The sequence below is a fragment of the Micromys minutus genome (genome assembly GCF_963924665.1).
Source record: "Micromys minutus genome assembly, chromosome: 3".
Classification (NCBI taxonomy): domain Eukaryota; kingdom Metazoa; phylum Chordata; class Mammalia; order Rodentia; family Muridae; genus Micromys; species Micromys minutus.
Genome location: NC_137972.1, coordinates 90,484,366 through 90,510,015, shown reverse-complemented (window position 1 = coordinate 90,510,015; position 25,650 = coordinate 90,484,366). Strand labels below are relative to the sequence as shown.

Here is a 25,650-nt window from a genome sequence, read left to right as displayed (position 1 = left end):
GTGTGTTTCCATATGGTGCCATAGGCCATCCTATGCTGTGTTATATATGTTTAAAGTGCTCCCCATAGTGGCATAGAGGCAGGCAGATCTCTGAGTTCAGGACCAACCTGGTCTACAGAGTGAGTTCCAGGACAGCCAGGGCTCCACAGAGAAACTGTCTTGAGAAGCCAAAAAAAGAAAAAGGTGCTCTCTTCCCAGTGCAGCCGTTCTTTCCCATGATCTAGTGAATTCACTCTCTGCTGGACAGCCGTGGAGTCATTTCTAACACTTCTCTTGGAAACAGTACCACAGACAAGGCTTTTACCCCTGAAGCCTCACTTTATCTTTTATTTATAATTGTGTTTTTCTTTTGTTTAGGGATTTCTCCTTAGGAGACTTTGACTAGATCAACTGGTGTGCATTCTCCATCCCTCATGTTTTAGAAGGTACACATGTATGTCTCCTAATCCCTTAAGACTTAGTGAGCGCTTTATAATAAGTTCCAGAGAAAGAGTAGGTAGGCTTTCTGTAGACTTCTGAAGGATTTCCATCATAACTGAGAACTCTGGGGCACAGACATTTCAGTGAAGAACTAAGTACAATGAATGGTTTTCATTTGGAGCACTGGTGTAATATTCCACCAAAACATGGCTTCCAAACTCCTCACAAACTGAAAATTGCAAGACTAGTCTGATGATAGTCTCTGTCATGGTTTCCCACCCACATGCCCGGGATGCTAGGAACCCAGGGGGGAAACCCATTGCTTGTTCTAAGTCCATGTAACATGGTCCGTGATACTCACATGCACATTCACAGTCCGGTAGTCAGGGTTTGTGGGTAGCCAAGTGTGGTTGGCCTCCGTAAACCCAGCATTTGAACTATTGTCCCACTGCATTGGTGACTTGGAGAGAAGGGCAGTCTGTTGAAAGACCAGAAAGGAAGCAAGGATGGAGTTATTACAGGAAGTCTGCCTGGCCCGTCCTGGCCATCATCTCCTGGTTGCAGTGTCAGCACTCCCTGGCTTTGGTGATGGAGAGCCGAGCCTCCACATACAGATACGTTAGCATTGTGCTTTCAGTTCAGAAACAGCCAGGAAGAGCCTCAGTTGGAAATACACTTTCCATGTTTGAAATCTACTGCTTTTTTCAAAAAAATTAAAAAGATTTTAGAATATTCCACTAGCATGACACGCCATCCCCTGATCATTGTGTATGAACACCCCCTCAGAGTGAGCTGCCAGGAGGAAAAGTTTAAATTAACCCAATATTAAGGAAACTGTCACATAAGTGAAAGCAAACTATGAATTTTAAAGTGAGGATGTCATCTACCCAGCAACTCCATGTGAGAGCCACATCTCCAAACAAAACAGCCACACAACAGTAACAGGATGAGGTGGTGCTGTGATCACTTGGCTAACAAGTCAGAAATTGACCTGAGTCCCTCAGCATTTCAGGGAGAAAACTATGGATAATGTACAAAGAAAGTCGCTGGTCATCTCAGAACCTGCAGGCTCCTTGGTTCTGTCTAAGAAGCTCAGCTGTGTGGCTCAGAAGGTGGCATTTCAGTGAGCTCCTTGACCACCAGGAAAGCAGATAACCCTCTCTCAACAGTGGAGAAACCATGGCCAAGACCTTCAGCGGGAGGAGCAGTAGGAAGGTGGCGGTGTAGCCGTGGACCACTGCTAAAAATGACAATGACAGCAGACTTACAATGTCATAGCTCTCGTTGAAACTTGTCACGGAAATGTCTCCCATCCCTATTTCTTCTCCGTAGTAAGTTATAGGTGTTCCTGGGAGTGTGAACAGAAGCATGTTCATGGCGTTGACATACTCATTCCCAACGCGAGAGGTCAGCCGAGGAGTCTCCGGGCCGCCAGTCTGAAAGGCAAATAGTTTTAAGAGCACACCTCTGCACACAATTTCATGAAAGAACTTCCCTGCTTGAAAGGGAAAGTCCCCCAGGCTGAAGGTCACCACAAAAAATGCTGCTATCAGGGAGCCCAGAGGTGGTTCTGAGCCCATCCCCTGCTGTGTAACTGACTTGTGATACCTTGGCTGGCTGCTGTGCTGGCTAGAACTATGTCAACATGACACAAGCTAATGTAATCTGAGAGGAAGGAACCTCAACTGAGAAAATGTCCCCATAAGACTGGGTTGCAGGCAAGCCTATCTGCCATTTTCTTAATTGGGGGCTGGTGTGCATTGGCCCAGCTTACTGTGTACCCACAGTGCCATTCCTGGGCTGGTCCTAAATTCTGTAAGAAGGCAGAGCTACAAACTGCTTGTGCACCCCTTTAATCCCACAACTTGAGAGACAGAGGGGAGAGAGAACTAGGTTAAAAAAAAGGGGGGGGGGGAAGAACATCTGATGTGTATTTATTGTTTTGGCTGAAGCCTGCTCCCGCAGCATAGCTGTAGCCATTTTGGTCTGTGCCTGCCAGTCATTGTAACTGACACAGGAAAATAACTTGACTCAGGAGGGACAAGCTGGCCACATACCCTGTTATATTCTAAGGTTTTCTCTTGGAAATTCTACAGCCATAAGCTCCACTTAGTACCAATCAAAATAAAAGGCCAATTAGAACTGGTCTGTCTAGCTAACCAAAATAGCTTGAGCTCACCACTGGGCAGCACTTCCTGCACCTGAACATGAGCTCATGGTAGGTTTTGCCTATATAAGCTGGCCCTGAGAAATTTTCACGGTCACAATCGATCAGTCTTGTGGTGTGCGTTCAATAACCTATGCTTTGCTTGACTGAGACTGGAATCTGAGGGGTTGGTGCAGCAATTCCCAGACTTCTACAGTTTTGACATTCTAACTCCAAAACCAGGTTCTAGATCTGTGTGTGGGGGAGGGGAGGAGTCTGTGTATGTGTGAGTGTGTGTGAGGCTATCACTGTGTAACCTTTATGGCCTGGAAGTCTCAGTGTAGCTCAGGCGTGCCTTGAATTCAGAGCACTAGCTGCTTCTGACCCCAGAGTGAGGGATTATAGGCGTGTGCCACCATGGCTAGCTGACTTTTTACTTTTAAAATGAATAGGGAATTTTTAAAACAGAAAGAACAGGAAACAGAATAAGGATATACAGAAAAGAATGCACAGCTAAGTGATCTTTGTATTTGTGCTGTATTATTCCTGTGTGACCCGCTAGCAGTGACACAGAGAAGTGACTTGGTTCAAGGACATGCTGAGCACACACCCTGTTTTGTTCTGAATGTTCTGCATGAGGTTTACTAATCCTAAACAATCTATGAAGCTTTACATAGGGCCCATCGAATCAGAGGTCAGTATGAACTGTTAGGTCTAAAATAACTTGAGTCAGAGCTGACCACCAGGCAACCCTTCCTGCATCTATGTATAAACTCATTGTGGGTTTTTTGCCTTCATAAGCTGACAGAAAAAGATTTCAATTGTCATAGTTCTGAGCTATGTCCCTGGTCTGACCAGTATTAGGGTGTGCATTCAATAAACTATTCTTGCTTAACTGAGATCAGTGTTCATATGGTTTGTGTGGTGATTCTTGAACCCCAACAATTACAAACATCAAAAAGTTTTAAAATGCTTGAGTGAGTAATACAAAGAAAATGTAGTAAACTAACATTAATTTCTAGCAGTGGGGGTGCACAACTTTAATCCCAGCACTAGAGAAGCAGAGGCAGGGGGATCTCTGAGCTCAAGGACAGTCTGGTATACAGAGTGAGGTCCAGGACAGCCAGGGCTACACAGAGAAACTCTGACAGGAAAAGGAAAGAAAAGGAAAGGAAAGAAAGAGAAAGGGGGGGGAGAGGGAGGGGAGGGGAGGGGAAGGAAAGAGAAAGAGAAAGGAAAGAGAAAGAAAGAAAAAAGAGGAAAGAAGGAAGGAAGTAAAGAAGGCTGACTTCGTAGTGAAGAGACTGTAGATGTATAAATGTGGTGTGTGGAAGGGCACAGTGTCTCTGAAGTAGTGGCAGTGAAGACAGCAAATTCCTAAGTGGACAGGACACCCTGTCCCTGCACACTCAGCCTCACTTGCTGACCTCCAGGGTAAGTTCCACACCTGCCGGCTCCACCCCCAGAAGTTTTAAGCCAGTTTCCCTTGTGTCTCATAGTGTAATGTGTGTCCTTCCTGTGCTTAGATGCTGGTGCTCACAGGGGTCCATAAGCCTAGGAGCATAGGCTGCGTGTAGAAGGGGAAGAATCTTCCAGAATCTCTGTGCTTTATGTGTACACATGAAGTACCTCCATGATACTCTGTGCCACAAAAGCTATCCTGACTCATGGCCTGACACTGGAAACCTCTCATCCCTGGGATCACAAACTGTGGAATGTGGGATAAAATCATCATTTGATAGCCATCCCCAGCCAAGTTTAGTGGAATTCTAAGCATAGTTATTAAGTATTGATTTAGTGTGTGCATAATGTCCTCTCCTGCACTGGACATTTTCACGTCAACTGGCATAAGCTAGAGTCATCTGAGAAGAGAGAACCTCAATTGAGAAAATGCTGTAGGCAAGCCTGTAGGGCATTTTCCTAATTAGTGAGTGATGGATGAGGTCCCAGACCTTTGCGTGTGGGCGGTACCATCCCTGGGCTGGTGGTTCTGGGTTCTATAACAAAGCAATCTAAGCAAGCCAGTAAACAGCACTCCCCCATGGCCTCTGCATCAGCTTCTTTCCCCAGGTTCCTGCCCTGATTTCCTGTCCTGACTTCCTTCACTGACGGACCACAGTGCAGAAGTACAAACCAGAATTCTTCCTTTGGTCCTGGTGTTTCACCACAACAATAGAAAGAACCCCTGACTAAGATAAGCCTAGTCAGAGCTAGGACAGACTTAACCACTAACACTGAGTAAGGTCACTTAGGGACAAAGGTGTACAATCATAGTAGAGGTGACTGTCCAGGAAGTGCAACAGATCTGTGTGCTATGCACGAGGGCTCACCATCCAATTGGGCCATTTTCCTTTGGGCATGTTTTCCATCCAAGATGTTATAACTTCATACACAGTGTGCCCGGTAAGAGTGTCTAGTGTGGTGAAGTACTTGTTGAAGGGAAAGTCGGCTTCCTGGATAAATGACAAGCCGTAGTACAGCATGGTCCTGTCGATACTCTCGGCTGAAGCTTCAGTGCCCATGAACCTGGAAGAGTTGGCAAACGTTGCTGTCTTCAGCTGCTAACAAAAGAGGGGAACAACTCAGCAGCCTCTTACAGCTTGCTGTGAATGAAAGGTCAGCGCAGTCTCAGACCTCATCAGAATTTACCTGCTTTGTACAGCAGCAGCTAACACAAAAACAAGAGGTCAACGTTCAGAGATTCAGTGTTTGCAGGGGTTCGGCCACATAGTGGGCATTTATGCCAGATCTCTCTGCAAGGCTCAGGGACCATCACAGAAGAGAGGACAGAATGATCGGAAGAGGCAGAAGTCCTGGAGGACTGAGGGGAGACAGCACCTTCTCCATGTGACAGCCACACTTACAGTCTTGCAGTGGTTATGGCGCTGGAACGGGTTGGAACCAGTCAGCGTTCTAACATGGAGGGAAAAGGATCCATCACTGAGCCCACCTACCCCTAGCTGAGAAGCCACTGACAGTTGATGGCTGGTAGGAGCAGGAACGTCCATTTTCTTTAAGGGTATGTTTCCTGTTATGCTGACCACACTCCAGTAGATGCTCTCACATACAGTGAGCAGCATACATTGGACTCAGTGGATTATTTTTAAGAGGACATAAAGTTGGAAGGGGTGGGGTACGGAGAGTAGCTCTGGGGGAGCTGAATATAATCAAAATTATATATACATTATCAGAATCTTATATATACATATGTAAATATACAGCATTGTATGCATGTATGGAATTCTCAAAGAATTAATAAAAATATTTTTAGTAAGGAGGTATTATGCATAATTAGATAGGGCTCTCCAAAGAGCAGCACACAAACAAAGAATTTGGTTCTCCAACAATACTGCTCTCTGCTGTCAACACCCAACTAAGACTCACACCTGGAAGACCTTCTTTGGACATTTCCATGGATCCACTTAGAATCTCCAGTCTATGCCTTCAATAACGTTTCCCCCTGTTATGACGTGCACGCCGAAAACGAAAACGCTGAGGATGATACGGTCACCTGAGCTGTCCCCACCAGTGCTACGTTCACTGGCTGAGGCGGTAAACTGCTGAAAGCCCAGCCTTTTTTCTCCTCCTCCTCAAGACAAGGTTTCTCTGTGTAGCCCTGGCTATCCTGGAACCCTCTCTGTAGACCAGGCTGGCCTCAGTCTCAGAGATCCGCCTCCTCTGCCTCTTGAGCCCCACAGTCAGTACGTGGCAAGTCACTCCCTCCTCTGCCATTACTCCCAAGTCCGATGCCTTCTCCAAGGGAAGGGGTTCTTAGCTGCTCTGACAGAGTTAAGCTCCCTAGTGATACAAGGTGAATACCCTTCATCTAGGACTCTTAAGACCAAATATATCTCAAATTTTATAAGATTTTTACTTCCTTAGAATAGTTCTATATATCTTCAATGGCTCAGAGTTTCTACTCCAAAGTTAGAAATTCAAAATGCCCCCCAGAATCTTTAGATTTTCCTATTAGGGATTCTTAACTTATGACTTCATAGTGATTCTTATGCCCCCGATACGACTGTAAGTCATTTTCATACCATCTCATCTGGTCTCACAATAGTCCTCTCAGCTTGTTACTATTGCTCTTCTATTTATGAGAAAACCCATTTCTGCTAACAGACCACTCCAAGGTCACCAAGCTAGAGAGCAGGACCCCGCCTCGGCTCCTTGATCTCACAGCTGTGCTAACCGCTGGGATCTGTCGACAGTTCAGTCGGAATGTTTGAGCCCACACCATCCAAGACACACATACCAGCAACACCTAATGATAGTAACAGCTCCTGGGGCTAGAGAAAGGGCTCAGCAGTTAGATTGGAAGTGCTCTTGAAGGGGACCCAAGTTCACTTCCCAGCACCCATGCCAGGTGACACCTGTAACCCCCTCCAGCGGATCAGCACCCTCTTCTCACCTCTACTGCACACATATGTACAAAACACACAAGGGTAGAGATAACCACGAGGTCACTCTAACCTCCACAAGTGCAACACGGCACACATGCCGTTACACACATTACATACACACCCACACAGAACAACATTAACAAACCAAGTCTAGTTATTCTTTTTCATATTTAACTCGGGCTCATGGTTACCGGTATCTGCCAGGCTCCCTGCTGTACTGGTTCAGGGTCTGCCGGAAGTCCCGGACAATGTCATGCATTCCCACCTGAGTAGTGGTGAAGTCGTGGTACAACTCCGAGTATCGGGTCACCGTGTCCTTGGAAAAGCAGGATAGCATGAAATTAATACCATTTCACACCTACCCTGGCTCCACATCTTGCGGGACAACTTGAAGTAAGGAGCTGCTTGCTCAATGGTGGCCCCAAAGCATTGATGTACAAGAGGCTTGTGGGTGACAAATACCCACAACCCTTAATATTGTATCAGTTCTCACATGGGTAACTTAAAAAAATTATTGAACAGGGTCTGTAGGTATGACTCGGCAGTCAAGAGCATTGACTGCTCATCCAGTGGACCTAGGGTCAATCCCAGCACCCACATGGCAGCTCACAACTGTCTGTAACTCCAAGATCTGCCATCCTCACAACACACATGCAAGCTAAAACACCAGTGGACAGAAAATAAAGATAAATTATTTTTAAAAATCTAGTAAACAATAAGCACTTCTCTATCACCCATTTTAGCACACAAAATTTTACAAACTACCAAAACTTTAATTACAAAATCCCTGTAAATACAACTGTGTAGATACTTCAAGGGTCGATCAATCAATTGATCGATTGATCATTCCTAGCAGTTGTTTCTACACCTCCCCAGAACCGGAAGAGTCAAAGGACTACAGCTCACATGAGCTAAGGTCCTAGGATGGACCCAGAGTGGCTGAGCTGTCCGAACCTGACATGTGGCCTGTTCAGTGGGCTCTCTTGGAGTAGGTGAACGTCACCCGTGGAGAGGAAAGGGTTTGATGGGGAGGGAGGTGTTTAACCCTGGGGTTTTCCTAGAGTTGCCTTGCAGACAGACACTTACATTACAATCAGCAAGGTAACTTCAAGATCTCTCTGAGAAAAACAACTAGTGCTCTTGAGAAAACTGGCTAACACTGCCTGTTGTCCTCCTTGCTCTGCCTCACCAGAAGTTGTGAGATATAAATACATATATATCGTGGTGTTAAAAATACTAATAGGCTTCGTTCTAACATTTGCTTAATGACATCGTCTTATAGTCAACTGCTCTTTAATTAGGTAAGTAGATGGGCAGCTATTAATTTAATGAATGATAAGAATGCATACATCGATAGGCTCAGGACAAAATCCTGTGGAATCCATTTTACTTACTTGGCTTCATTAAGAGCATCTACTATGCATAACAGTTTTAGATTTTCTTCAAGCATACAACGCCCTGCTAAGATTCACCAGGACTGCCGCACGCTGCTGTAACTCGGTTAATGGAACATTCTGTCCCGTGACACACAGCACAGCTCCAACATTTTGAAGAACATGTAGGAACTGCTGTGTACTCGACTACAGAAGAACGGGGAAGCTGTGCACTCTCCCTCTGTCACAGGGTGGGGTTCAGGTGAGACAGTGTGGACCTTCAGAGAGCACAGCTTAGTCAGTGAGTGGGCTTGGTTTGGGCTCCCGAGTCTCACCAAATAGGGATCGTGAAGCCTCCCCTGTCCCTACGTTGAGAGACTGAAATGAAACAAGCTAATACTCAATGCTAATTCCTTTCTGTTCTCACTGTGGCCTTGATCACCTAGAAACATCCCAAGAAACTGAGGCCTCGGCCTTTGAGCCCAAGTGAAACGAAAACACTCTGTGAGCAAACTTCGTCGGTCCATCTTGTGTCACTAACACCCTCATTGAAGAGAGATTCTCAGTGGATCCCTGGCTCTGTAAAGAACCAGGGCAGAGGTCCCTGGATGCATGCATCAGAAAGGAAATGCTTCGAAGTACTTCCTGCAGGCAGAAGCTCATCCTTGTAACTAGTGTCTGAGACTTAAATGGAGAACACTGGGCTGGAGAGACAGCTCAGGGGTAAAGACTGTCTGTCCCGGGCTCTTAGTTCCTAGTACCCATCCAGTTAGCCTCAGGGGGACCCCACGCCCTCTCCTAGCTTCGAAGGGCACCTGCACTTATGTGCAAAGACCCACACAGATAAACACATACATGCATAATTTTTAGATAATAAAATTTTAAGAATTGTAAAACAGAAAACACTCTGATAACAACTTCAGATAAGGCAAAGGAAAAAAGTTTAAAAATAAGACTTTACCGGAATCTGGGATGCATTTACTTGGATTTCATTTCTCAGATCCTTGGCTTCCAGAAGAAATTTAACTGCATCGAAACTAAACCCATCAACGCCCTTTGAGAGCCAGAACTTTATTATTTCCTGAACATGAAGAAGAAAAACACTTGGTTACATGTAGTTTGTAGTTACAAACTACAGCTCGGACAGTCACAGAGGAGCCATCAGAAAATAGATAGTTCACGTACAAAACATACGACACAGATCCTCACAGTCTAATCCCATGACTGGTTGGTTCTCTTAGGACCGTGTGCTGTGTCTGGATAGAACATCCCAGGCAGAGAACAGCAGAAGATGCCGTCAGATTTCTTGAGAAGTTGAAGAAAACAAGGGGTGGGGCAGGGAAAGCATAACCACAGAAGTTGGACTTGTCATGTCTAGCTTTATGGTCAAGAGGGAAACCTTGGAACCGGGAAGGTGGGTGGAAAGTCCTGGAAGGTTTCAAGAAGAACATAAGACTAGCAATTCCACACCTAGATACACACCCAAAAGAGATGAAGCCACGCATCAAACAAGACCTTGAATGTTTATGGTAGCAGGGTTGCTAGGGGATGCTAACCTGATGGTAACCCTATCATATGATGACCGTTACCTGACCACAGAGAAGAAGGATGTACCGGTACATGCTGGGACATACATGAGTCTTAGAAGCATTTTGCTAAATACAAGGAATAAATATTGAATAATTTCCTTCATGCAAAATGTCCACAATAGACACATCCACAGACAGAGAAAGGGGGACTGGTTAGCGATGACTGGCAGGGTGGATAGTGATGGCAAAAGCGGACAAAGCTTCTCTGAGAGTGAGCAAGTCAGAACAATGAAGAAGTTCAGTGTGTGTTCAGGCTTCGCTGGGTCTACAGACCTCAACATGCACAGAGAGCTGGGGGTGCCTGCAGCTGGCTGCCACTTGGGTTGGGGAACTCAACAGAGAAACAACACACGTACCAAACCTGCTCGGCACACAGAGGCTGCTGGTTTGTGGAAAGGGCTCTCAGAAGGTTCTGGACCAAATCACTAGGGCTAAGCCTGAGGTTAAGACCATGCTCCTCCTGTACCCCTGCACTGGACCCTCCTCACCTCCGCTTCTTCCTCTTTATGTGCTCAGTTCTGTTCTCTTAATGTCTAAGAAGTCCCCCAGTTTTTACAAGTATCGGATGCACCACCACCTAGGTACAGCCCCAGGTGGTGCTTTGTCTTATAAACAGGAACATCGGTGGAGTCTGAGCACAAACACCTACAATGCGCACAGCAACTACAGACAAGGGTGGGTGGGCATCATCCTGCTCTGGTTCCTACAGGCAGACCACTCACTTTCTACCGGAGCTGCTCATTCACTTCAGGATCTCAGCATCACTAAATGGTAACCACAAAGAACGAGAGATGTGGGCTGGAGAGATGGCTCAGCGGTGAGGAGGGTGAGGAGCATGTCCTACTCTTCCGGGGGAGTTTCCAGCGCCATGTCCGACTGTAACTCCAGCTCCAAAGGATCTGATGCCTCATGCCCTCATGGGCAGGTGCTCACATAAAGACACTTAGAGGCATAAGAAAACATACAAATAAACTTTAAAAGAAAACAGAAGGAGAGATGTGGGCCCTGGAGCTCCTGGCAGCCCCCTGCTTTGTTACTTTGTTTCATGAGATGTTTCTAAGTGTGTGTGTGTGTGTGTTTGAGACGCTGGAGATGACGGCCATAGGAAAGTACTCTGTCACTGAACCCCACACCTAGCCAGGAAGAGAAGTTTCACATGCTGAAATTTTAACCCGTATAATCCAAAGTTTGCTCTTCCAAGTATTTCCCTTCTGTTACTCATTGTCTCTACTAGATGAGACAAGGTCTCTCCATTTTACTTAACCTCCTGGTGCTCCGATTAAGCTCTTCCAGCTTCACATCCAATCTTCCAGTATTGGGTGTAAAAATGGCACAGTGCCTGCTTCCACCTGGTTGTGGTGACCCAGACGTGTGGACTCTGGGGACAGTACACTGTGTCCTTTATTCCTCTCTAGCTAACATGATACCACACTGTCCTGGTTTTCCACTAGGCACCTTTTCCCTGCTAACACAACACCGTTCTGAGTGACTGGGTCAACACCCACATCAAGGATGCTGGCCTGTGCCGTGTTTGCGTATTTGGTTCATGGTTGGCGGCTGCTTGGTTTGGGGACAGGGCTTCGCTCTGTGTCCCAGGCTCATCCAGCTAGCCTTGAAGACCTTTCTCCTTCCTTCCTTTTCTTTCCTTTTTTAAAGATGGCTGAAGTGGGACCATTTACCGAAATAGTCCAATTTGGGAAACACAGTGGTTCTGCTCCTTTAAAAAAAAAAAAAAAAAAAAAAAAGATCTATTTATATATCTTATGTCTATGGGTATTTTGCAAGTAGGTATGTATACCATGCATCAGATCCCAAAGAAATGCAGTAATAGATGGTTTCGAACCACCGTGTGGGTGTGGGAATTGAACTCAGGACCTCTACAATAGCAACCGCGCTCTTAACCACTGAGCCATCTCTCCAGCCCTGTGGCTCTGCTTTATGTCTAATGACACATAACATGTCTCCTTAAAATGACATTAGCCTTGAGAATCTATTTTAGTAAGGAATGACAAAGTGGATGTTTCACACGTACAGGAGAAAACAATACCCTCTGCTTACAGGCGATAGAACAAAACGCTCCCTGCTGCTGCCCAGAAATATGGAAAACAAATATTGCTCCTCAGGGAGCAGGAAGATAAGGACAGTTGAGGCTCCAGAGGCAGTGCAGCGGCTCTGCAGGCCGGCTACCTACATCATAGTGTCTATGAGACTCCGGCAAACCTTCTGCATCGTTAGAAGAGCACCTGCTTTTCAGGAGCTCTGCCAGTCAAATGGGATATTCCCAGCATGCCACGAACCCAAGTCAGCTCTGCAGTGAGAAAGCTGGGGACCAAGCTCTACTTAGCCCTTAACAATTGACTGTGTGTGTGTGTGTGTGTGTGTGTATACATATACATATACATATACATATACATATACATATACATATACATATACATATATATATATATATATATATATATATATATATATATATATCCCTGTCTCCTGTCCGCAATGGTTTTAAGAGATTAACTCGTTTTATCTCCAAGTCCCATGAGCAATGCGCCGTTGTTGTTCCTATTCTATGAGTGAGGGAGCAGCTGAGGGAAATGCTTAGTTAGTGGTTGGGCTAGAACTGGAGCCATGTGCAAGCCTTCCCTGTTTGCACCACCGGCTTCCTTTATGCTGGAATTTGTTTGGTATCACGGGGGAGGGCATGTGCATTCCACAGGACGGAAGTGGAGGTCAGAGGACAACTGTGGAGCTGCTTCTGTCTTCTCATCTCTACATGGGTTCTGGGAGAAAATTCAGCTTTTCAAGTCAAGTGCTCCCTGGCAAGCACTTTTACCACTTAGACAGCTCATTATTGACGGGGTGGGGGTGGTCAAGACAGGGTTTCTTTGTATAGCCCTGGCTGTCCTAGAACTTGCTCTGAAGACCAGGTTGGCCTTGAATTCACAGAGATCTGCCTGCCACTGCCTCCTGAGTCCTGGGATCAAAGGCTCGGGATTCTACTGCCTACCTCTTTTCTTTTTAATTGGAGTGTCTGCCAACACCTAACCCTCACTCCCCTGCTAAGACAACAAGCTCTCTTGTTCCTCTCAGCTGGCCTGCTTCTGCCCATGTTAACTGCCTGAGCTCTGGAGACCCTGTTCCTGTGTCAACAAATCCTACGTTTTCCTCTTCAGAGCACATCTTTCCCTGGCACCATGTACTTATAAATCCAGGTATCCACTGGGCAAGTGTCTCCCAGAGAGCTCCGACCCTGCAGAGTCCACACACCCCTACCTTCTCAGCTTCCATTTTGGAACATGGTAGCAACACCTTCCCACCTGGGGTACAGGTCTGAAACCTGGGTCCTCCTAGATTCCTCTGTAAATCCTGGAGAGTTCTCGGACCCCTACCCACCCGGCAGGCTGAAGGCTTCCAGGAATCCAGGATCACTGTACTCTGAATTCTGCCCCAGAATCTGCCCTTCCCCACCCCTTCACTAAAACCAGAGTGATTGTTTAAAACTGCAAATCAAAAAGCATTTCCCTATCTGAAGACATTTAGGTCTGGGGTTTTGCCAGGACTTTCAGGGCTGCTCAGAACTTGACCCCCGACCCCGGCCACTTAGTCTGAGTTGCCTGGTCTCCCTTGTGCATCACAGCCTCCCACACAGGTTATCATCCGCCAGCACCTCAAACGTGCAAGGTTCATGGCTTCCCTCTGCTTGAACTCCCCTCCCCCAGTGCTACTCCACTTGGCTCACTCCAGCCCAACCACTGCCTTTCAGCAACTGCCCCAACCTTACCTGCTCCCGTATCTGTTTGCCCACTTCTGTCATGACAACCATCCCGCTATGTTTTCTGTTATAATACGTGTCTGTCTCCCACGCACTACCTCCTAGCCCACAACCAGCACACCACAACACACACACACACACACACACACACACACACACACCATCACATGAGGGGCACACTTTCTCACCCACAGCCAGCTTGCTATATGGACTGCGTGAGGAGAATGAAGTGCCCAGTACACAGTAGTAAGAAAACGTTTTTAATTTAAATGCTTATCTCACTAGGGTCAGAGCAGAGTCCACACTGAGCTAAGAGTTCTAATGTTGAGCTGGGAGTGCCTCTTGGCTTCTTATCCCCAAACTAAGAACCATTTCCTCCCCAGGAGTCCTTACTCTGGGGCTCAGGCTTCCTATTTGAATGTCCAAGATCATTCTGAGTCCAGACAGAGGCAAGACAACCAGGTAACTGTCCTGGCTGTTCCCCTGAGTCATGGTACCTTCCTGTCTTCTCGTAGTTTCGGAAGTGAGCAAAACACAACTATCTAATGTAAATGACGGCTCCTCTGGAGCCTTCTAACTTCTCAAGGCAGAAGCGCTCAGTCTCTGAGTCAGGCCACAAGCCAAGTCCTGACAACACCGGCAAGAAAGAGACCAAACAGGGAAGAAAAAAAGTATTCTATGCTGGATGACGCCCGTGTCACACTGCCACAGCAGTCTGATGTGGGACAATAGCTGAAAGCTGACGTGAGCCAGGGGACAAGTTCAGGCTCCAGAGGTTCGAGCTGCTCTGTGAACAGAAGTCCATCCAGATGCCTCCTTACTGTTAACCACATAAGTTACAAATGATTAACCTGCTCGGCTCCCCTGCACAGATAAGTGCTGTGGGTAAGGAACAGGAGGGGCCCTGAATCTCAGCCCCTCCCTCGGCATTTCATATTTACTCCTAATGGTGACTCCTGGGTGGCCTTCCAAATAATGTTTAACCTCTGGATGAGGTAGTAATGACCCAGACATGAGGGCTCTCATTCTGGTGGACTAGTAAGAATTCTACTCACAGATCTCACTGCCTGGATACCTTCAAGAGAACAGCCAAGTTACTCAAAGAATCATTAATATATCTGCCAGCACCTTGTGTCAAAATATACAAGAATTATGTAAACATTTCCAGACAGCCACCCCTGTCAGTAAAGGCAGTCAGTGATGAAGGGATGACATAGTTCTGAGTTTCTAACTGCCAGAAAAGAGAACACACAAAAAGCCATGGTACCCCAACACTGGCCCTGGGATATGGTCATAGTGGTGAACTCAAGTCCCCAAACCTAGGTCTGAATCCTCCTGTCTCTGGAGAAGTACCAGTTTACCTCCTGAAGGCTCATTCTCTGTTAGCTTACATGCTTCAACGGAGCTAGGTAAACTTCTTGTCACGTAGTAAGTGACAGATAAGTACGGGCAGGGGCGAGGAAGATATCAATGAAATTTGGTAGTAGAAGAGAGTCCATACAGAAGAGAGCACCATTATTAAAAATAACCCTTAGCCTGCTGACTAAAACTAACTTCTACCAGCATCACTGGAACAAGAGTGCTCTGGTTCAAGGTGCCTGCTTCCAGAACAGACTTTTAAGTAAATCACTGAAACCTCACACATATGTAAACATACTTGTACATCTAAGGAGTCCATAGGAATAGTATATTTAAAAAAAATCGGAAAGGTAGGACATAGAGCTCAGTTATAAAGGACTTGTTTAGAATGAGAGAGACTAGAAAGATTTAAGAAAGAGAAGAAAGAAGAAAGAAAAAGAAGAAAGACAGACAGACAGAGGGAGGGGAAGAAAAGAAAGGAGGGAAGGAAGAAGAAAGGAAGAAAGAGGGAGGAAGAAAAATAGAAGCAAGGACCTTTTTTCTGAGACTTTAAAACACTGCGGAACTAAATAGGAGAAGAGTTAAATAAAGAGAAAGAAATACTATGTCTGTAACTTGGAATGTTTGATATGAAGACGTGAATGCTCCTCAAAATGATCTACAGATTTGATATAGTCTTTATTAAAAAGCCAGCAGGCTTCTTTGCACAAAAATTCATTTGGAAATGCAAAGAACTCAGTATATAGCCAAGAAATATCTAAAGCAAAGTTGGGCTAATGGTTGTTTGTTTGTTTATTAGACAGTATCTCACTTTGTAGCCCTGGCTGTCCTGGAACTCACTATATAGACCAAACTGACCTCAAGCCCACAGAGATCCTCCTGCCTCTGCCTCCCTAGCACTGGATTAAAGGTGTGTACAGCCACACCGGGCAGAATCCCACTTCTTGGTTTCAAAACTTAGGACATAATTTACCAGACAAAGGTTCTGAAATAGAAACTGATATATAGGAGAATGGAACAGAATTTAAAAATCCAGAAATAAAGCTGCACATTTATGGTTGGTTTTCACCTAGAATTGCCTACAGATTTTTGTTCTGTACTGTTTTCCCCACTGACTTCTCTCCAAGGGCTACCCAACTCCCCTTAATTCCCATGTACTCCACCCACAGCTCTGGGAGATCTCTTTCCTGGGCCGAGAGTAAGGATCCCTCTGGGAGTCCACTATGGTGGCAATGGGAACCCTCCATCCTAGAGCCACAAAGTGACCTCAGTGACTCGGCATGTGCCGTGCAGATCTGAGCAGCCTGCATGGCTTATTTCTGGCTCTACACCTCTTCAATAGCACCAGCTTCTAAGTACGGCTGTCAGTTAACATACAGGCCAGAGAGTTAAATTCTAATCTCAAGTAACCAACAGATGGGTTTTCAGCAGACATATTCCCTGAGCTGTGTTACTTATTATCTGAAATTTTAAACTGAACTTCGGATTTTTACCTCTTGCCTCTCTGTCTCTCTTTTTTGGTCTCTTTGTGTCTCTCTGTCTCTATCTCTCTGTCTTTGTCTCTCTCTGTGTCTCTGTCTCTCTCTGCCTGGACCTCTCATCCCATTTCTCTCTTCAGCTCCTTTCCTGCACACACAGTGTCAGTTATGGGGTTCCCCCTTCTATGAAAGAGTTGGTTCTCCTTGGTGTGCAATGTACTTCCCCGAGGGAGCATTCAGCATCACCTGAAATGTCCTGCCTGCAGTAGTGTCATTGTTGCCTTGGTATTCCAGAGACTGTCAAATTTTCAAAGCTCAGGACAGGGCCCGGCTCAGAGTGAGCAATAAGGCAGTATTTACGGAGTGACTACAGAAGCACTGTGCGTGGCCCATCTTACCACGTGAACAAATATGATGTCATCCAGAAGTGTGTCTCATAGGCTGAAGGTCTGAGGCCAGAAAGTCAGACAGTTCAGCCTGAGGCCCTCTACACATGCAGAAAGCAGCTCCTGAAGTCTGTTCTCACGCACCTTCCCACACCAGCCAAACCAGTGGACCATGTCCACGCGTGTCCCTGTGCCACTGTTACAGTCTGCGTTAGATGAAGGAAGGAACCACTGACACATGTAATGTAGACATTTGCATTTCGTTTGACACCTTCATCTGAGAATTTAATAACATGCTTTGATTTTGCCTACACAGGCTTTCATTCAACAGAGTGGTTCAAATAACCACTTAGGATCCTGCCATTGGAGAAGTCTGTGAGGGTGTTCACACTCCCTTAGGTTCCCACTAATGGAGAAGTCCGTGTGGTTGTTCACACTTACCTTTATTTCTTCTTGAACATCGGGATTTCGGAAATTTAAATCTGGCTGCTCTTTCAAAAACTGGTGAAAATAACATTGCTTTCGTACTTCGTCGAAGTGCCAACTGGAGTTACCGTACACACTCAGCTAGCAAATAGACAGAAGGATACGCAGATTAGCGCTCTCATTCCTACAAACACGAAACCTCGGCATCCTGGTCCCACGAGGTGGATGCATAAATCCTATGCGCTGTCTTTCCAGGGAGAGTGCTAAGTTAAGTCAACACCCCCAACTTCCACCCTAACACTCCACAACAGTGGTTATAGAGTGACACCATTCCTAATAATCACAGCGCCAGCTAATGCTAGGACAAGACCAAGTTACAGAATTTTATTTATATGAGTACACTGTAGCTGTCTTCAGACACACCAGAGGAGGGTATCGAATTCCATTACAGATGATTGTGAGCCACCATGTGGTTGCTGGGAATTGAACTCAGGACCTCAGGAAGAGCAGTCAGTGCTCTTAAACACTGAGACATCTCTCCAGCCCTAGAACAGACATTCCTAATGTATTTTCTTGAATCTGCTGCTGAGGCGGGGGGAGGGAGAGGGAGAGGGAGTGGGAGGGAGGCAGAGACAGAGACAGGGAGAGCCTATGTTGGTATTGGAACATAAGGCCAGAGTTTTAAAATGAGTCCCCAAAGAGTTTGTATTAGGCACAATCACTTAAAACTCTGCTAGTCTGAAACAACTGTATAGTGACTTGAGGCACCCAGGATTCAGATTGACACTGGCTGGTGTCTCCTTTCTAGAGCAGAACAGGAGGAAGACCGCATGTTGGATTCTCTGGCTTGTTCCTTGTCTCCAGTCAGTCTGCTTTACTACAGCCTTAAACACGAGACATTCTCCGGCTCTATCTCAGGCCTTTTGTTCATGTCTTGTAACTAGAAAACATGGGGGAAGTGTGGTGGTGGGGTTCCTCCACCTAAATCCCTTTCTTTTTAATGGAAAGACATATTACATGGGGTCTGCATTTCCATGGCAACTAGCCACGGTGAGTACTGGCTTCTGTCTTTCAAGGAAACAGACCTTCACCAGTTCACTGTGTGGGCCACCTGGACATGACTCAAGGTGACGTTTTGACTTTATGTCTAACCGACAAAAGATCACATTTAAACAACCTGAAGAGAATCGAGGAAGCCAGAAAAAAGCGCTTCACAGAAATGGCGCCCAAGGGAATCAACGTGTGAGGTGCTCAACATCATCAACAGCCACATGGTCACCACGTTCTGTACAGATTCAGTAGGAACTAGGAGAGTGGAGAGTTAACATGAGAGCTTTATCTCCACCTGAATGGACAGTTTGACTGACAGAATAGAACGACATTCTGCATGGCGGCTTCATGTCTAAGTCAAGAAGCTTTGCTCACATAAGCTTACGACATGATTAATGATAAAACACTTCAACTGATGAACGATTAACCGTGTAATATCTACCTATTAATATACATATTACATGTATGTATTACATACATATGTACAGTACATACATAATATGCAGCAGGAGAGTGTGAGGCATGGCTATCCAAAACTACGTGAATGGGTCGTTCCAAAATTGCGTAATGAAAACCAGTTATAGAAGGGTTTGTACTTTCCATGAAGTTCAGAATAGAGAAAATTAAAAAATTAACTATTAATAGCATTCATCATATAAGCAAAGCAAAGCCCCAGGTGCCACATGGTAGAAAGAGACAAGTTTCCCTTCAACTTCTGCATGTGTACATGCTACCGGGGTACCAGTTCCCTGTCCTCCCGCCCCTCACATAAATAAATAAATTCAACAAGAAGTTCAAATAAAAAGTAACTAAATACTCCTGGACTTCCTGACTCTGTTAATAGATTAGCTCCTATTATTGAGAACTTTATATGCATGGGATAAACGAGCTTCTTTAGAATATTTTTTAATTTATTTTATGTTTTGTCTACATGTATGTTTGTGCCCCTATGTGTGTCTGGTATTCACAGAAGCCAGCAGAAGGCATCAGACCCTCTGGGACAGGAGCTGTATGGTTGTGAGCTGCCATGGGATGCTGGAAATTGGACTCAGGTCTTCTGGAAGAGCGGCCAGAGCGCTTGACAGCCAAGCCATCTTCCGAGCTATAAAATTGGACTAGTAGTTCATTGAATTGCTGAGTGGTATTTATATCATATACATATACAAACATATACATATGTGCATATATGTTTGTATATGTTAACTTTTTAAGTTATTTTATCAATGTACATTTATGTTCATTTGTATATTATGTCATATGTGTGTGGCCATGAAAGCCAGAGACAATGTCAGATAACCTAAGGCCAGAGTTACAGGCAGCTATATGCTGCCCAGTGTGGCATACATACCTCCGTTGTAGCTGGGAACTGAACTCGGGTCCTCTGGAAGAGCAGCCAGTGCTTTAACTGCTGAGCCACCTGTCCAGGTTCTGTGTTAACTGTTTACATTTGCCTACAAGCAGAAGCTAATGGAAGGACAGGAACAGTGGTGGCAGCTGCTGTGTGTGGTGCAGAGCCGTGGTCTGGTTTGAGGTGTGGACAGTAAGATTTAAAAGCAGACTGTGTGTGCACTGACGACATCCAGCCCTTGGTCCTTCCACCCACCGGCTCTGGGACCTCCCTCTGCAAGACAGGCACTAAAATTTAATTCATAGACTTGGAAGGGGGACTAGAGTGGATGAATTAATGAATTGAGACCCTTAACAGACAGCCTGCACACCGTAAATATTTGCTAATAGCAATTTAACAAGGAGTAGTGTGGAGAGGGGTGATGAAGCCGGATGTGCTGATCGTGTACTGAGCTTAGTGGGTGAGCACTCACAGAGAGGGAGGCCATGTGGTCATGGAGTGTGAGTGTACTCAGGTGGAAAGCCACTGTCCAAGAACCAGCAGAGGTCAGGGTGGAAGAGGGGAGACTCCCGTAGGATGAGAGAATCTAGAATAAATGACTAGAAACAAAGCAGGAGAGAAACAGACCTGAGCAGGAGGATTGTTGCTGGCACAGGCCAGCCTTGCCTGCTGGACTATAAAGTGTCTAGCAATTCTGAGTTTCAAGGCCATTGCATGGCATTCCGGTAGAGCCATCCTCTAGAATCGCTGTGGGGATCCAGGACCCTGGCAGAAATCAAATCAGCAGGTGTGCAAGCACCTTGTGTAAAAATGGAGTATTTGCCCATAACTCTCACACATTTTCTTTTGTGTTTCATGTAATCTTTGTATTAATTTCACCACCTAACACAATCTAAGTGCTAAACTGCAGCTATGATATATCACTGTATTTTCAGGATCAGCTAATGGTCTGTAGCTAATTCAGTCCCTTCGTAAGTGTTTTTCAAATATATATCAAATATATATATATTTATATATATGTAGTAGCTTGAACATACAGATATAGAACCTGTCCCCTATAGTTTACACTAATGTCTTGGGTTCTTATATCCCAGTTCTGGCCACTTAGAAAGGACAGAGTCTCTTACAGAGGGAGAAAGGAGGAAGAACGGCTTCTTCCATCTCTGAGTAGTGTTTGCTAAGGATGCTGGGGTGGGAAGGAGACAGAGAGAGTCGGAGGAAAATGAGAACATACTGATCACCTGGACTCAGTCAACCTCCCAAGACAAGGTAGTGACTCAGTGCAGGTGGGGACGATGACAACAGGATGTGCCCAGAGGCTCAGGTATCAAAGGTCAAGGGAGAGTTTGGATATGATATTGTTTGTTTATGATATTGTCCAGCAGGAGGGTCAAAAAGTCAGAGGCCAAGGGCCCTGGAGAGCACTAGGAGACAGTAGAAAAAAGAACATTCTTTTCCTATCTTCATCCAGGAAATCCCACAGCCTATGGTGGACAAGGTGGGTAGGCAGGGCAGAAGGAAAGGAGATGCTAGTGAGAGAAGACCAGCAATGAAGTCAGAAACCTAAAAGCCATTTGGGTCTTTGTCTACTTCTAACTAACATTGTCTGTTTCTAAACGAGTTCCTTCAACGCTTCCCAACCTTAAGGGCTTCACACCTCTCCAGTTCAGTGCACCCAGAGCTGCCTGCTCACCGGTTTCCTTACCCAGTTGTTGGGAGGGGTGGTTACACCATTGGCATGGGTACAGTTGTGCCAGATGTAATAGTCAGTGTATTTCCCGCTCCGTGTCCTACTCCATTGGAACCAAGCATGTTTGTCGCTGGTGTGGTTTGGTATGAAATCAATTATTAATTTCAGACCTAATAAGTAAAGACATATCAAATGTTAGGAACAGATTGTGTTAGAAGAATGTCAGCTAAGGAGATGATCACGTGTGAATGGGAGACATGATGCTCTCTACCTGCTTCCCTATCCCACGCCTCTTCCCTGCCCCCATCCCCTTTACCTTTGTCGTGGATGGCGGCAACCAAGTTCTCAAAATCTTTCATTGTTCCAAAAATAGGGTCAATCTCTTTGAAATCCTCCACAGCATATCTAAAATCTTTCAAAGATGATTTATAAAAGGAAGTGATCCAAATAGTCTTTACGTTTAAATCAGTGATATAGTCCAGCTTCTCTTGGATACCTGAAGGAAGAGCCAAGGCCATGAGAAATGCCTTTTTGTTTTTCTGTTTGAAGCATTAAAAAGAAAATAAGGGGTGGGTGTGAATAAACACCTAAGTGGCTGTGGAAAGCAAGCCTACCTCTCACAATCACTGCCTCAAAGGGATCACACATTGGATATTTTTTTACTTAGAAAGTTGAATTCACATATCCACTATGAAAAGAGAAAAGGAGATAAAGGGGTGGAAACTAGAGAAACAAGCAGCTTTGGAGCTTCTTTTATGGTGTGTGCTTTTGCATCGAATTCTTCTGCATCATATAGTATCAGGCTGGCCTTGAACTCAGAGATCCACCCGCTTCCCGAGCCCTAGGGTTAGGGAGAAAGTCTGCAAAGCACTGCCCTACTGCAGGCTTTGAGCAGCTGCAGTGTCTCATCTGGTTGTGAAGTGCCGGAGGGGAAGGCACACACCAGAGTTTTAACACCTGGTACAAAGAGAAAGAATTTTAAATGTCAATAGTATTTTATGTTGATCTATTGATACAGGGAAAAAAAACCCAATACATTAAACAATATATTATTAAAATCAGCATCACCTTGGAAGACAAATAACCTTGCACAGAGCTGCTATAGAAATGTAAGGAGGTCGTAATGGAACTATCCGTGGCCTGGAGAAGAGCTGTGTGTGGTGCTTTATGGACCAGTGTGTTAGCGCTGACCATCTGGGCAGAGAAGCTGCTGGGCAACGCTGTGGGCTGGGGTGTCACAGTAACTGGCTTCAGCACAGTAACTGAATACGTGAGAAAACAGTGAACTATGATCCAGAACAGAGGGATCAGGCAGAACTAGAACGCTGAGGTAGAGGGCAGGTGTGTGGCAGTATTTGGCAGGTTCTATGTCCTCTCAGGCTGTCTTTACAGCAAGTGGTCCTCGTTCACTTATGTAGAAAGACAGGAGTCCACACACAGGAGATGCCTGGCTTGCCAGGGGGCCTATGGAGGTTAAGATCAGAACGCGGAACCTTGCAGGACGATTGGCTGCAGAGGCTTCTAGATCCTGGTCCTAAATGCAGATTCAAAGCTATGAGCCGGGATTTCTGTTTCCACCAGCCTACTTAAAGTAGGTCTCACATAAGCAAGCAGAAGGTCAAGACCAAAGCACCAAGTCACCTGACCCTGGCAGCACCATCCTGGCAGAAGTCGGGACATTCTAGAGACACTCTAGCTATCAGACTATTGAAACAAATGTCCCTCAGGGATTAGGATTTCCCCCAAAAACACCGGCTGGGAGAAGGAGAAGCCCTGGTGCCTGGTGCCAGTCAGAGGAGGGGCTTGTCTCCTGGAAGGAGATTTCTCACAGCTCTGAGCACCTCAGTCAGGGCACCAGGATGATGGGAGCTGAAGGTGTCATCCGAGATGGCCACACCTAGGCCAGGACTGCTTTGCTCTGCGTTTCTCTTGCCTTTTATTTCAGCCTGTGCCTCACATCAAGAACCCTGACTAAGGGTCTGGCAGTGTTGAACCAATCTCTGCCTTTCTCTCTCACTCAGGAGGATCTGATTGGCCTGTTGAGAATGGTGGCTGAGCACCACAGGATCCAGGCCGGTATGCTGTAGCAGGCTGCTGTTACCTTATGTTTACAGTTGGCTGTAAGATTTCAGAGCAATGGCTGGTAACAGAAATAGTTCCACTTAGACCAGAAGCAAGCAAAGGGCTGAGCACACAGGTCCTCTGGAGCAGAGTGGGTGCTCCAGCACAAAGAAGAAAGAGAGAAGATGGGGGCAAATGGGGGGCTGAGGGGCAGGGCGTCTGGAGCCGGGCAGCTGGGGGTCAAGGACCACAGACCACCATCCCAGTCGCACCTTTGGAGAGACAGAAGGAGACACTAAACCAAACCTGGGGTGACTGCTTCAGAATAACAGAACCTTTGAGCCCGAGGAGCAGTACCTACTGGATAACAGGAAGCAACTGTCCCCCTAGGTAAAAACAGAAAAGAATACAGAGCTGACTAGAAACTCTAGGTTTGTGTGGACTTGGAAGCCACCTATGAACGGGCTCCAGAGGCAGGACCAGGAGGCAGAAGTGTGTCCCTCGTTCTAGATTGCCAAAACCCAACTTTGCCCATGTTTACTGCGGAAGAGGGGCAACAGGAGCTTGGCGGCAAGGCCAAGGGTATAACTGCGCAAAGCAGCAAGGGACCATGAGTGAGGCAGAAGACAGCCGAATGAAGGTGACAGCTCTGAGGTGTGCCTCTGGGGACAGATGCGTTGTTCTCCAATAGGGAAGATGGAGAAGTTATGTTTAAGAATGGAAAGGCTGCTGAAACTTGTCTCACAGGGCAAAGCCGGGGATCCACCCCCAGCATTGAGTGCAGAGCACGCGTAGAGAGGGGTTGAAACAAAAACAAGAAGCCTTTCATTAAGAAGTCAGGGGTTTTGAACACACAACATTTTAAACACAGATTGGACCACTCCTTCTCACGCACTCACTCTACCACACCATCTTTTTTTTTCTTCAAACAAATAATCATTGTAAAGATAATTTCCCTCCTTGTTTATTTCTTCTTACTACACTCTCTTTTTACATTCTGTGTGTGTTTTGACTTTAGCCCAGGCTGTCCTGGAACTCATGGTAATCTTCCTTCCTTCCTCAGCCTCCTGAGGGCTAGCACCCAGCTCTATTCTGTCCTAAACCATCAGCCAATCCAGGTTACAGCCACTGTCTAGCACTGTCTTAATATGGCTGACGGAGCATTCAATCATAAGGATAAGAAATGACATATAGAACCTTTAGCTTAATTTTAAACAATACAGAATTTTGGTTCTATTTTTCTACAAATATGGCCATTGCTGTGGAGAATCCTTTATCAGGCAACAACTAACACACTGTTGAGTCATTAGCCTCTCTTATCAGGATCGAAACTTGAAGTCTTCCCCTTCTGCAGACATCACACCTGATTATCACGATAAATATATTAATAAACTCCCAGCTAGACAAGCTGTGCCTGTGCCCAGAGAACCAGTCTCAGACGAAACATGGAGCCACTAAATCAGATTTTAGGACTGATGAGTGAGTGAATATGTGCTTGGGTTTAGTGGGCGTGAGAATAAACAACCCCTTGGCTATAAATCCTTCAGCGAATAGCATCAGGAGCAAGTCTTGTGGGCTTCTGCCGAGTGGAGTGTGAATTAACTCCCAGAGGAATTGGGTGCCAGCCATCCTAAATGTGCTTAACAAGCCAAGGCACAGTGGTTTCGAGGAAGCTGGGGACGGGGCCACCACCCTCCCTCCACTGGTTGGTTCTGAGCGCCGAACACGCACCTTTTAGGTCTCCATTCCCATCCTTGTCACTGTCCTTAAAAGACCTCGGGTAGATCTGGTACATGGGACCTGCCTGCCACCAGTCAAGGCATTTTGGAGAGATGACGATGATGGCTATGGTGGCCCCAATGAGCAGGAACACGGAAACCACGGTGAGCCAGAAGAGGATCTCCCGGGGCACCCGGTAGCGAGCCTGGCCGGAGAACTGGAACAGCACCTCCTTGGGCATCCCCGCATAGGGCCGCACTGCCTTTAGGTGAGGCTCCTCTGGAGCAGGAATACTCACATCGTTGGGCTGTGGGGTGTCCCTGGAGCCTGGGTCTTGCTCTGGGATGTCTTCATTTTGGACAAACCCATTATTCGTCCGGCATCCCTTCATACTCAACTGGACAGAGTCTCTCTTGCCTTTATCCTCATCCAT

The 25,650-nt window shown here is 46.0% G+C and overlaps 1 protein-coding gene across 1 annotated transcript in view; it reads right to left on the bottom strand.

Moving 5' to 3' along the window:
• Window positions 1-25,650, bottom strand: part of SLC3A1 (solute carrier family 3 member 1) — a gene marked incomplete at its 5' end in the record, with an annotated part of 27,558 nt that extends 1,908 nt beyond the window's left edge. Inside the window, 9 exons of the mRNA XM_080914250.1 lie at window positions 782-898; window positions 1,689-1,856; window positions 4,897-5,092; window positions 7,161-7,285; window positions 9,304-9,423; window positions 17,365-17,490; window positions 21,453-21,607; window positions 21,754-21,933; window positions 25,230-25,650. Of these exons, the coding sequence (XP_080770376.1) occupies window positions 782-898; window positions 1,689-1,856; window positions 4,897-5,092; window positions 7,161-7,285; window positions 9,304-9,423; window positions 17,365-17,490; window positions 21,453-21,607; window positions 21,754-21,933; window positions 25,230-25,650 (1,608 nt within the window). The remainder of the gene's footprint in view (window positions 1-781; window positions 899-1,688; window positions 1,857-4,896; window positions 5,093-7,160; window positions 7,286-9,303; window positions 9,424-17,364; window positions 17,491-21,452; window positions 21,608-21,753; window positions 21,934-25,229) is intronic.